Source organism: Anguilla rostrata, chromosome 6 (genome assembly GCF_018555375.3).
Source record: "Anguilla rostrata isolate EN2019 chromosome 6, ASM1855537v3, whole genome shotgun sequence".
Taxonomy (NCBI): domain Eukaryota; kingdom Metazoa; phylum Chordata; class Actinopteri; order Anguilliformes; family Anguillidae; genus Anguilla; species Anguilla rostrata.
In genome coordinates this window covers 24137964-24150641 of record NC_057938.1, presented here as the reverse complement: position 1 = coordinate 24150641, position 12678 = coordinate 24137964, and the positions used below count along the sequence as shown (strand labels likewise).

Here is a 12678-nt window from a genome sequence, read left to right as displayed (position 1 = left end):
GTCGCATTATGGCAACAATGTGGGCCGTGTAGGACACTTGACTGTCTAGAGTCACACCAGGACTCCTGTTGGTCTGGACGGGAGTCACTGTGGTTTGGTCGGTGGAGATGGAGATGGAGAGGTCCTGCAGAGGGCAGGATTTGCAGGGTAAAAGAGCAACTCAATCTTTTCAAGGCTTAGCTTGAGCTGGTGGGCTGTGGGCAAACTGGAGATGTCAGCAAGGGAAACCGAGATGTGTGCCTCAACCTGTGTGTCAGAGGATGGGAAAGAGAGATAGAGTTGAGTGTCATAAGCATAGTAATGGTAGGAGGAGAAGTGGGAAGTAATGATTGAGCCACTTTTTTTTCTTTTTTCAAATATCCATTTAACAAGACATAACATAACATAGCATAGCATAACATAACATAATGATGAGAACAAGCTATTTTCCCAACTAAATTGTACCTAGTGCTCTGATTACCTACAGGCTAGCTAGTATCTTACACTGTATCAAGCCTGGTCTTGAAAAACCCCAGAATTTCTGCCTCTACTATTTTTTTTAGCTTCAATGAAAATTACCGCATACATATAAGAAACCTTTTTTTTTTAAATATACAAACAATATTATGAATTTTCTCATTAAGAGTGATAACACTATAATCACATGAGCCGCAAATGCATCTATAATTGCAGTGTTGTGACAATATAAATGCCATAAATTTGATTTCAGAAGCATTTATGAAATATAAAAGTTGGGAATTACAAAATGTCAGCACAGACAACATGACAATAGTTACATTTGTATGATTTCACAAATAAACAAAATAAAATAAAATGGCAAACAAAGCTGTGGAATAAAAAAGAGCTAGCTAAAGATGGCAGTGGCAAGGAACAACTTCCAGGAGGGCATGTAAGAAAAATCTTTGGAGGAACCCGGGTCAAAAGGGGTAGACCACCCGCCTCTGGCCAGCTCAGGGTATGGGTCCATTGGGACAATCATGGTCAAGTCCTTTTTTCATCCATCTAATCAGCTCAGGACTGGTTGTATGCAAACATCCTGAGTTTGCGTTCCTGGGCTGGGGTGGATCAAAGTTGGGTGGAGGGAGTATGCAGCAGGCTTGGCCCTGGCTAGTAATTAGAGGCATTAGGCAATTAGGCATCCCACCCTGGTGGGAGAGTGAACTAGAAACAAGTTAGAGAACTGCTATGGGTGGCAAACAAAGACACTACATGGACATGGCAACAAATTCAACTTAACGTTGCTGTCTGGTCTGTGTGGGGGAAAGGACAGATACAGCCTGGACATAAAGCAGACACGGAAAACCAAGACACAAGATACAACACAGTAATGTTCTAAGTGGGTTTACCTCCAATTTAAAGTCACTGTGAAAATGTTTCACCCTAACAGTACTCACATTTTCCCTGTACTATGTTACGTTACATTCTATTTTCAGATGAGTACTGGACCTGTGGTCCAATTCATCTATATTTATTATACATTGCACAATCTCATTAAACAGGTCTGCTGGTTCTTTCAGGTATTCTTGCAACATGTATGTTTCTCTGATAGAATACATGCAGCCAAATCCATTTTTTTAAATCATAAAGCATTATGTTTACTGCTGAATCGTACACATTCAAAGCATCTGTCGCATTGCCCCGGAACGGTAGGCTTTAGATGACAAGCTTGTCCATGCCGTAGATACCTCCTGTGGTCTGCATGTGTCAACTGATAGAATATGATAGAATGGCTGTGCAGGTGAGGTGAAAAGAAGCAGATGATGGGATTGCGATGAAAAATGCAGTGGGAATTCTAGACTATGTGAAAATATAAATATGTATGGTTAAAACAGGTTTTTAAAAGTATATAATCAACTGTCAAAATGTCTGCATAGTCGGTTTACAGAGCAATGATTTTTTCCTACACAATGCTATGTTATGTAATCATAACAAAATAATTAAATCATTATCTCTCGTTTTTGCGCAACTATTTTTCAGTGACGCGTCATTACATATTCAACTGCACTTGAACGAGGGTCTAACCCCCGAAAGCTGATCACGGAATAAGCTGTGAGTTTGCTGTCTTGTCTGTCGGTTTTCATTCTCCGCATGCGCAGTGCCCTCTCCCTGCTCCGCTATTCATGGGATTGGAAGAGGCGCAGCAGCACTGAACACCCTCGAGAGCCCGCGTGCAATATCTTTTTTTTTTTTTTTAGATTTTGTTTGCCTTTGTTATTTTGCCAAAATCGTGGCTTTTCTTAAACTAAATAAGACGTATTCTGCTGCTCTATAGCAAGACAGAGTAAGTGAATTTTACATGACCTCGCACCGAGTGTCACTAAGAAGATTTCAGTCACCATAAAGTAAGAACGAACTTCTTTGTTACAGTTGCTTTTGTATATTTGCATACAGTTGCACATTGATTTCCTATCCATTTTATTTTAGTCACTCAGTGATATTGTAATCCAAATAGATTTTTATCACCAGTGATTATAAAGTGTAGATGCGTTCATTTATATTGAGTTCGTTTGGACCATTTTTTTTAGTCGTACCCGAGTTTAATCTCTTGTGCATGTGCAGCTCCCGGATATATCGTTTGTCTTGCATTTCACTTGTTTCACTTAACAGAGTTTACTGTTTCAGTGACGAAAGATCTGTTGGAATTTTTTTTATTTTTATGGGTCTCTCGTGGAAGAAATAAAGCAGGCTATCCCTTTTTTGCAGCGCATCGACCGGTTAACTGTATATTCATCTGGTAGCATTTGGCCGATGTTATGTTAAATGTATTCTGCATCCGTCTGATTGTAAAACACAATCTAACTGCCGGTGACTATTCAGATAGGGATTACATTTTTACTACAGATAAAGCCGAACTATTATTTCTCCTGTTTCATGTCATAAAACTTAAAAAAAACCCAAAGAATTAGCATTTCAATATAGGTCGTGAAATATTTGCATTTAATCTCGTAGATCTGTTGGAATTAAGCCTCTTGACAACTCCGCGAGAAACCTGCTGACACGCGCCTTTAGCTTTTGTGTGCAGCGGAAACCCGTGCACAACCGGTCTGGCTTTCTTTTTTTTTAACAGAAATTTGCGTGCACTCTCTCTATTGTAAAAATCGGAACGCATATGTTACTGGGTTAATTGCAGGCTATTACTGGATTATTTCAATGTGACCAATAATCCTTATTTTGTGTTTAATTCTATTCCACTATTCTATTTTACTCTTACACTACAAATAAATAATTCATCTGCATAGAAAACGGAGACGGCATTATTAAATATACATTATAAGGATATTTTTTTTTTCTGCCAAGGGGGTAGTGATGGTACAGAGTTTGCTTGCTATGTATTATGTAGCAAAAATTTTTTTTTAAATTATGACCAAGAATGGAATGTAGATCTACAAAACTTATTTGGAAGGATTACTGTTGTTGCGTTTGGAGCACCCTCAAACTGGAGATTGTCTATGCAATTTAACAAATTATTCTTTTAATGCAGGGATATTTATTAAAATTTCTGAGAATTTAATATGGCAGATTTTATAGTTCTGCTTATGTCATTATAAGAGAAATGTGTGTATTTATGTCTCAGTGTCTGGAAGACAAGATTAATAAAATTGGTGGATTCGAGCAAGTTGCATGCCAATTACAGTTTGCATGTATGTTTCAGTCAGCACTTGAGCCTGTGCTGGAGAGCAGTTACTATTGTGTGTGTGTGTGTGTTATTTTAACTTGTATCAAAAGCGGCATGGTTTACAATGGTTAAATGCATTTGTGCTTTCATGTTTATTTGCAGGAAAAACAAGACAAAGCTGGAAATATGGAGATTGTAACCCATTTCGTAAATGACTCAATAGAGTTTTATAAATGGAGCCTTAGCATAGCAGGTAAAGTTGTTCTTGTTTTCTTTATAGGAAAGTGTATCGACAGCATGTAGGGAATGTATCAGTATGTGCACACATGGGATTCTCAGAGCTTTCAGATTAAAGACCAAAGCATCAAGTGGGGCTACCGAAGGACTCTCCCAATTGCTAGCAGATTAAAACAGCGTAATTGCCTGCCCTTTGCTAATGCTGGAGTGAAATCATACTTCCCTTGTTTGGTGGACCAGTTAAGAATACACTATATCAATATCACATTACACTTTAGTTTAAGATTCCCAGGCATTATGCTGCTGCATTCTGCACAATGTTCAGCCCAGTGATTAATCTCTGAATTGGATGTTCCTCCTTTTGTGGTTCATCTCTATCTCAACACCAGTGTTGGATTTTAGATGTGCATATTGCATTGTGTGTGTCTCAATGTGTGTGTGTGTGTTTATTCATGCATATGCTTGTGTGCCTGCATGTTTTCTCTGTCCCTACAGATAAGCGTGTAGAGAAATGGCCTCTGATGGAGTCTCCTTTCCCTACTTTGGCCATCAGCATCCTCTACCTGCTCTTCCTCTGGCTGGGGCCTAAATACATGCAGCACAGAGAACCTTTCCAGCTGAGGAAGACCCTGATCGTCTACAACTTTAGCATGGTCATCCTCAACTTCTACATCTGCAAAGAGGTGGGGTTTTTGCTAAACAAGGGAAGACTGGGCATGGCTGGGATGTTATTATTTTAAAAAACAGACCTTATCTGGTGGGAGTTCAACTTTAACCATATTTTGTCATCATCTGTATGCATAAAGATCTGCCATCTGTATGCATAAAGATCTGCCAATGTCATGCAAGAATGCAAATGGAAAGTGCATAATTTAGGTTTGATTGTATTAGTAAAGCAATTGTCTCTATATATATATATATATATATATATATATAAATGCATATACCTCTGTATATCTCTTTCAGCTCTATCTTGGCTCTAAGGCAGCTGGTTACAGTTACCGTTGTCAACCTGTTAACTACTCCGATGATGTAAATGAAGTGAGGGTGAGTATTTCCTCTAAATCCCAGATAAAAAACTGCCCCAGTCTGAGGAGAAAAGGCCATGTAGTCCTGCTGATGATTTTTGAATGGAACCAGCCTCAAGGCATTCTGTAAAAGTCCCCGGATGGCATGCAGAATGAAACCTTAGGAGGAAGCAGACTCAAGGAAGTTTCATGCGCCACTGTGCTTCTGGGGTGCTCGTGTGCTAAGGGTCAGGGGTCAAACTGAACAGCTGTCTGCAATTCGAGGAGGCGTGCTGTGGGGAATTATTACTGCAGCTCCTTGTTCAAATGGGAAATGGAGGAAAGCAAAAGCTTCCTCAAATAGTGACTCTTCCTGTGGCATCACACAAACTGTATGCAGGCATACTTAGCCATTAGTCTTTCCAACTAAACTCAGTAAGAAATTTATATACTGTTATTAAAATGTATTGAGTGTAGAGTAGATGGCACTTGGCATGCATGTTGATTGTTGTATAGATATACTGCATGTTTCATTTGTTTTATTTAATGTTGTATTTCAGCATAGATACACTTGCCTGGGTCTGATTAGATGAGGGTGGAGTGCAAGTCAGGGATGAGGCTTTCTGATGAAGGCCAGCTTGGCTGTCGCAGATAGCAGTGGAGGAGGGAGCTCCGTCGGTCTCGTTGGAATGGACGGGGGAATGCGAGCAAGATCATTGGAATAAACGGGGAATGCCAGCAGGATCATTGAAATGAATGGGGAGGCGCACGCTCCAGCGACCGTGAATAGGGGGGGAATGGCGCAGAGGGCTGGATGAGAGGGACTCTCCCTGCCGGCCCTGGCGCCGGGAAGAGGCCTCCCCGGCTAATTAGCAGCTTTTCGGTAAGCGGCTTGAGAGGCCCAGTTTTGCGAGGGTTTATACGATCACTCCTGACCTTACAGCCGAGGCAAGGTTGAACTGCCTCCCAATCTGCTCCTGACCTAGGCACAGGCACAGCGCAAGAGCTGAGAGAAGAGTCAGAGCGGGTCCACAGAGAATCACCCGGAGCAGACTGCGCCCAACCTAGCAGCCCAAGCCTGGGGGGCTGTTCTTTTTATGGAGCACAGTCATTATTAACAATTTTATTTTAAGGATCGCAAATATATCAGCTGCGGCCATGTTTTATATTATTTTTAATTTGTAGGTCAGCCATTTTATTATATGTGTGTTTGTAAGAGAGAGGAAAGAGGGAGGGCAGACTGCTGTGTTTCTAAATGACAGAAGATGGGATCAGCGTTCACTGCAGTATACTGAGAAGGCATATGATTTAGGAAGGCATTTTCTGCTTTGACCTTTAATGCTTCTAACAAACTCGTTCATATGAGGCGTTGTCTGAACACATCGGGCAGCGTAGTGTTCATACCTTTTCTGAAGTAGCTAAACTCGAAGGTGGGATGAGAGGCTGTTCCTTATGGAGAGGGGTGGGATTTTCTCCAAGAATTCAGCGACTTCTGTGTCTATAATCGCAATGCAAAGCCATACAAATGCGCATGTTGGCGAACCGGCAGGCAGTTTTTCTTCGAAGGTGTTCATGTTAGCGGTCTTTTTCTCCTCATCCTCCTTCTGATGTTTACTGGTGGTTGGCAAACAATATTTTAAAATGAGAAAAAATGAAAATTGGTGGGTCGGCTCTTCTTTAGGTGAGCATTGTAAAGGAACGATTATATGACGTCTGACTTCGGTAATAACAGTAGCCTAATAAAATGTACCGTTAAATCAATAAAATAATTTAGACTAGAGTCGAATCTAGAAGGAATGATGAGGCATGTGTTTGACTCCTTGACGTGTGTGTCAGGCAGCATGTGCGTGATGGTCTGATAGCATTGCAGCTTGTTCTGATGTACTGGGCCTTGAATAGGCTGAATAAATTGCATTTAGGTTTTATATGCCGTGTTCTGTTCTGCCAACTGTATGAAGCAAAAAGAATTTTTCCAACGAAAAATTGACGAATCAGTATATCTGCGCACGGGTGACCTGCTGAACAAGTAATATTTTCAAACTGAGCAGCAACAGTCCCGATTTGATAGCCTATTGCCGTATATCATATGAATTAAATTGCAATTAATTTATCTGTATGATGTTGTGGATATATTTAATAGTCGTATAATTTTATAGGTTCCACCTGTAATCAAAGAGAATCCACAATATGTCAACAATGGTGCATAAACATAAATAGGCCAAAATAAATAAAACCACTATGAGAAAATAACGTAGGCTGTGGAAAGTGGGCGTGGACTTCGGAATGTCGATTTCGGAAAGTTGCAATAAATTTCAGATGTAGTCTTCCTATTTGAACGTAGGAAAGGGGGGTTTCTGCTCTCTGACCTTCCGAACAGCAGTTAGGATGAAGCATGCAGAAGCCTACCTCTGTTCAACGCTTTTTCAGCCCATCCCCTTGCCTTACTGTGGCTTGGGGTAGGTTCCTGTTTCTCCAGAGGACAGGTTTTGAGTTGTGATTTAAGGAGGTGGTACTGTTTATTAAAGCTCAGCTCATAGTTAAGTTTCATCTCTAAGGCTCTGTCCATAATGCTTTGTTTGAACTGGAGGCTATCCTTCACTCTAAACAGCCAATCACAACGCCAATGATGCAACATGCAAAACTTCCTAGAGCCTTCTTCTTCAGTAACCATCTGAAAGTCTTCCTTAGGGTAGATGAAGTGTTGAGCAGGCATTCATTGGGATGAGTGCTTCTCTCTCTAACAGATAGCGGCAGCTCTGTGGTGGTACTACCTCTCAAAAGGTGTGGAGTACCTGGACACGGTTTTCTTCATCCTGCGGAAGAAGTTCAACCAGGTCAGCTTCCTGCATGTGTACCACCACTGTACCATGTTCATCCTTTGGTGGATCGGGATCAAGTGGGTCGCTGGAGGACAGTGTGAGTACCACACCCGCATGGGTGTCTCAGGGTGAGGCAAGAGACAGGGTTGGGCAGGTTCAGGGTGAGGCAAGAGGCGGGGTAGGGCAGGTTCAAGGTGAGTACCGAACCCATGCAGGCAGGCAGGGAGGGAGCAGTGTGACAACCATGGGCGGGGCAATGAGGGGTCAATGTGAGTACCAAGTTGGTGGACACAGGCCTCCTGGAATGGGACCAGGGCTGATTTGAGGCAAGAGGGGTGGTGAATCACAAAGTGCAAGTGGAAACCAATCCCCTCCCTAAAGAGCTAACGCAAGGGTATGAGCTCAGCTCTGCCATGATGCAATTACCTCGATGTAACTACAGTATCTTGGACTCGGTGTAGTGTGTTAATGGTGAGTATTCTGTTTGCAGTGCTTGCTATTTGTGGTACAAGGGAACCTTGACCAGAAATATGGTTTCATCGTGCAATGTCAAAACATTATTTTCATATTTCAATTTTGGTGTATGTTTTAGATTGGCAGTTTTTTGTGTTCAGTTTATGATACATTACATACTTACAATGGTTTCTAATGACCCGCTGGCTTTAGAGTGGTTGTGTAAGGGTATCCAGGGGTTTATGCGTAACATAGGGGTCTCAAACTCCAGTCCTGGAGAGTTAGAGGTTTTTGTGATTTCCGTTTAATCAGCAGGCAACTTAGGCCTTGGGAAAAAGGTGCACAGACCCGATGGCTAATCCGTGGCGTAAATCAGGCACTTCACTGCAATATAGCATGTCAAAAACCAACAGCCGTAGCAGCCCTCCAGGATTTTGAGGAGTATGAGATCCCTGGGTTAAAGCAAGGAACTTCAAAACTGCTTATACGGCAATGTTTCCACTGGCCATACATAGGTGAGATTAGTTTTCTAATTCATACACCATGCACCTCTGCACTGTGGTCAGGCCTGCTCAATGTGACCGTGCACTGTGGTCAGGCCTGCTCAATGTGACCGTGCACTGTGGTCAGGCCTGCTCAGTGTGGACCCATCTCTCCCTGCAGCCTTTTTTGGTGCACACATCAATGCTGCCATCCATGTCATCATGTACCTGTACTATGCTCTGGCTGCCTTTGGACCCAAGATCCAGAAATACCTGTGGTGGAAGAAATACCTGACCATTATCCAGATGGTAAGAGAACATCTGGCCATGTAGAATACAGTAAGATAGTCATTTCCCTTGAGAGTGTTTACACACAGTCAAGTAGAATACAGTCAGATAGCGGAATTTTACTTTAATAAATGCATGCAGGACATGTGGAATACAACCTTGTAGACTAAATTCTTCCCTGGGCTGTTAGTTTCATAGTAGGGGGAATTATGCGAAAAGTCATTACGCGGCAGATAGAAGCATGAAATTTGGTACGTATGTCCCTTGGGTGATCCTAAGACATCCTAGAAGGGGTGCCCAAAAAAACCTTAAACAGGAAGTGAGTTACTGAAGAAATTCAAATTGGCCGCCTAAACAGTTGGTGGTTGACTCAAAAGGCAACTAAAGAACCTCATAAAAGCATGAAATCAGGAGATGTTAGGGGATGTTGCACGTTTAAAGGTGCATCTGGCCGGTTTTCAGATCCAGTTCCATGTGACGATCGGACACGCCGCCCACTCCCTCTACATTGACTGTGACTTCCCCCAGTGGATGCACTGGGCTCTCATTGGCTACGCCGTCACCTTCATTATCCTCTTTGCCAACTTCTACTACCAAACCTACCGCCGCCACCCGCGAAAGGAGGGCGCCCCCAAGGGCGGCAAGGCCGTCGCCAATGGCAGCTCCGCGGTAACCAACGGCATCAGCAAGGCGGAGGCGAAGCAGGCGGCGGCAGAAAACGGGAAAACGCAGAAGAAGGGGCGATCAAAGCAAGAGTAGGGAGGATGTAGGCATGGGCCAGCCTTGCTACGGACACCTGAATTCCACATTTTGGAGTCGGGGAAGGCAAGCAGACAAAGGGCGTGGTCAGATGCCAGGCCTCCGAAGGTTCTTTGTAAGTTTAATTGTGACCGACTTTTGTGGAGGAGAGGGTGCAGCGGGGATTAGGGGTCACGTGTTCTCCACACTTTCAGGATAAGATTCCCACAGGACATTGCACAAATTATTATGAGCAAACAGGTCTATTGAGGGTTAATTCTCAGCTCCCTCTTTTTACAGTGCTGAATTGGGAAAGCACTGTAAAGAGAGGAGAGCTACTGCCCCCCCGAACCTTCTCCTCCCAAAACCGTGCTGTCAAGCAACAACATACACTTTTAACCTAACTGTCATTTTACCCATTGGATTTTAAGTTTCCTCACATTGAAAGTTTTTAAGCAGTTGAAAGTTGTTTGCTCATGGAAGCTCGCTAAAGAGAGGTGTGGGACAGATGAGTCGCGTGTTTATGCACCCCGAATGAGCATTCCATCAAGAGATGACCGCCGCTATTGGTCGTCGCTCGGCACTTGAGCTGTGATGTCAGTAGGACTGATCAGATCCCTGCCTGGCAGAGAGACAAGTATCTGATTGCTCAACAAATGGGCGGGCCTGTCATTGGTCCAGGTCTGATTGTCAATGGTGTTCTCTCTGCAGTCACAGGCCATGGCAGTGTATGGGGGCATTGTGTAGGGCCCATTATTGCTACTCATGAGATGATGAAACTTGATATTTATTGAGAATTACTTGTGTGGCTGCTATCATGCCAACAAACTCATTAGCCTGGGTGAGTTGGGTACCTCCTAAAACTGTATAAACGCTGGTAGAGAAGCACCTCCTGGTATTTTTTACAGTTTGCTTAGTGTTGACGTCTGTGTTCAACACATAGAAATATATCATAACTTTATTGAGAATGTGCATATATTTCCCTTGCAATAAAAAGTGATCCTATAACAACAAATAAATAACATGAAATGCAATTTATTATTGCTAGATTGTTATTGTTAATATTTATTTGATACAAAAATTATTTTTATGCAAAGTCATGTGTTTGTTGTTCTTCTGAATCTATGATGGAAGGGAGAGGAAATTGATAAAGAAAATACTGTGAAAGATGATTCTAGATGATTGTTTTGCTTATTGTTGTCAATGTAGTCTTTGGAGGCATTGACTCAGCAAGTAATTCGGTTCATGTATTTCCTTTATTTGCCATACAGTTTTATATTGTAAGTATTATACAAATATTTAATAATATTTAATTAAATTGTATATGATCTTATACATATGTTGGGCCAACGGCTCTGCAAAAGGTCCCTTGAAGTAATGCGGGATTCTTCAGTTTGAGCAGATCCAGGTTTTGTACTTTTACGTCTGATAGCTTGTGTTGGAAATAGTGGTTATTTTTGTAATCATAGAGATTCAGGGTAATATCTGTGTGATTTTGAGTATTTAGGATGCTGGAAAGTTTTTGACCATTCCAAAGAAGAGTGGCAAGAGTCCAAAAATTTGAATAGAATTAGAAATGAGAAAATCCTTTTAATCCTGGAGGCATAAGGAAAACTCCGTTGTAGAAATCATCAATGATGTGTGGGAGGTCTAGTGAGTCTGCATCTTCTCTGGGAAGTGTAATGAATCTGATGAATCTGAATCGTGGAACTTTCACTGCCCTTTCATCTATTTCATCCATGCGGACATTTTGTCTGTGAGGTTGAGCATGCTTGACTGTGTTTCAACTCATTTGGAATTCAGCAAGAAGAAATGCTTTGCTACCACCACAAACAAAACGAACGCAGCAGTTTGGAGACCTTCGGTGTGGCGCAGGCGCTCTGAAATATCAGAGGTGAGTTACTTTTCATTTTGTATCCCGTTCCTGCCTAATAGAGTTGACTGAGAATCCTTTCACGCTTGGCGACGGAATCTAGGGTGTCATGTTTCCGGAAAGGTCTGTGAGGTCTGGAAAAGGTCCAGATGCATACAGTACATGCAGAACCCACCCGATGAAGGAGCTGAGCAGACGCTCACCACTGCCCATCCGCAGGGCTCCCTTCCCATTCTGTGCAATTGCGTTATTTTATTTCTGTGTCATATTCATTAACATTTGTCTTGCGCTGTTTAGACACAGAATAGTGTAAATATGTATTATCAACCTAGCTAAAACAGAAAATCGTCCATTAGATAGAAAACAGGAGAAATCAGTGTAAACAGGAGAAATCTTCATGACATTTTTGTAAACTCTTCGTACTTTCACAAAGCGTAGCTGACTGGTACAAACACAGCTGAAATAGATGTGATGGCGGAACTCCAGAGCCAGGTTCCTGTCATTTACCTCCTAGTCAGTGAATGTGTCTCTACAAATGGAGTGCTTAAATCATAATCAAAATTGAGTATCCACTGGACTGAGATGGCCGTAAATTTGTGAACTTTTACATGTGAAGGTGAAAGCAGTCATGGGGTGGTCTAAAACCGAAGCGTTGCGTCAGAAGACTATCATTAATAAAAAGCTGTATTTCAGCACAGTCATTGGTAACTGGATTAGGTCATAGAGAGCTGTGCATTTAATCAGGCTGAGCAGTGCAATAGCACTGGGTGTCTGATCGGGCTAAAGTGCAGTCATACAAACTCATTTGCAGGGAGTTCAGTTAGACTGTGGATGTTCACATTGTTGGACCACACAGTCAATGTGAAAACATTAACTGGTGAGGCAGTTGCTGAAATTCAAAATGATCCTTGTATATGGCCTGCCTTACCTACCCAACACTCCTTCATGCTCCCACCCCCACTCCACCACCTTCCTGTTCCTTCAGGCAAAACCAGCACCCACTCTCACTCCCACCCCCATCCCTTATAAATGCGACCCACCTCCGGTGGATCGAGTGGTGTACAGTTGTGAGGGCCAGAGCTCTCTTGCACTGCGGCTGCAGCAGACAGATTGGCCTGAGCTCAGGGCTAAATTGGCTTTTCGGGAAAAGAGCTTACGCCTGCAT

General features: G+C 42.4%; 1 protein-coding gene across 2 annotated transcripts; it reads left to right on the top strand.

The window, feature by feature from the left end:
• The first annotated feature begins 1711 nt into the window (after window positions 1-1711).
• Window positions 1712-10812, top strand: LOC135256884 (very long chain fatty acid elongase 4-like). Of its 2 annotated transcripts, none has more exons than XM_064339129.1 (7): window positions 1712-1738; window positions 3779-3869; window positions 4349-4536; window positions 4820-4900; window positions 7605-7776; window positions 8796-8923; window positions 9365-10812. In XM_064339129.1, the coding sequence occupies exons 1-7, from the start codon at window positions 1727-1729 to the stop codon at window positions 9659-9661; spliced, it is 969 nt and encodes a 322-aa protein (XP_064195199.1). In that variant the 5' UTR covers window positions 1712-1726; the 3' UTR covers window positions 9662-10812. The 2 variants fall into 2 exon arrangements, with proteins under 2 accessions (XP_064195199.1, XP_064195201.1); XM_064339131.1 differs by lacking the exon at window positions 1712-1738 and adding an exon at window positions 2070-2342.
• The last annotated feature ends 1866 nt before the right edge of the window (window positions 10813-12678 follow it).

Coding starts and splice junctions, on each gene's coding strand:
- LOC135256884 (XM_064339129.1), top strand. Junction 4,901..7,604: donor ATGATGTAAATGAAGTGAGG/GTGAGTATTTCC, acceptor TCTCTCTAACAG/ATAGCGGCAGCTCTGTGGTG. Junction 8,924..9,364: donor ACCTGACCATTATCCAGATG/GTAAGAGAACAT, acceptor GCCGGTTTTCAG/ATCCAGTTCCATGTGACGAT.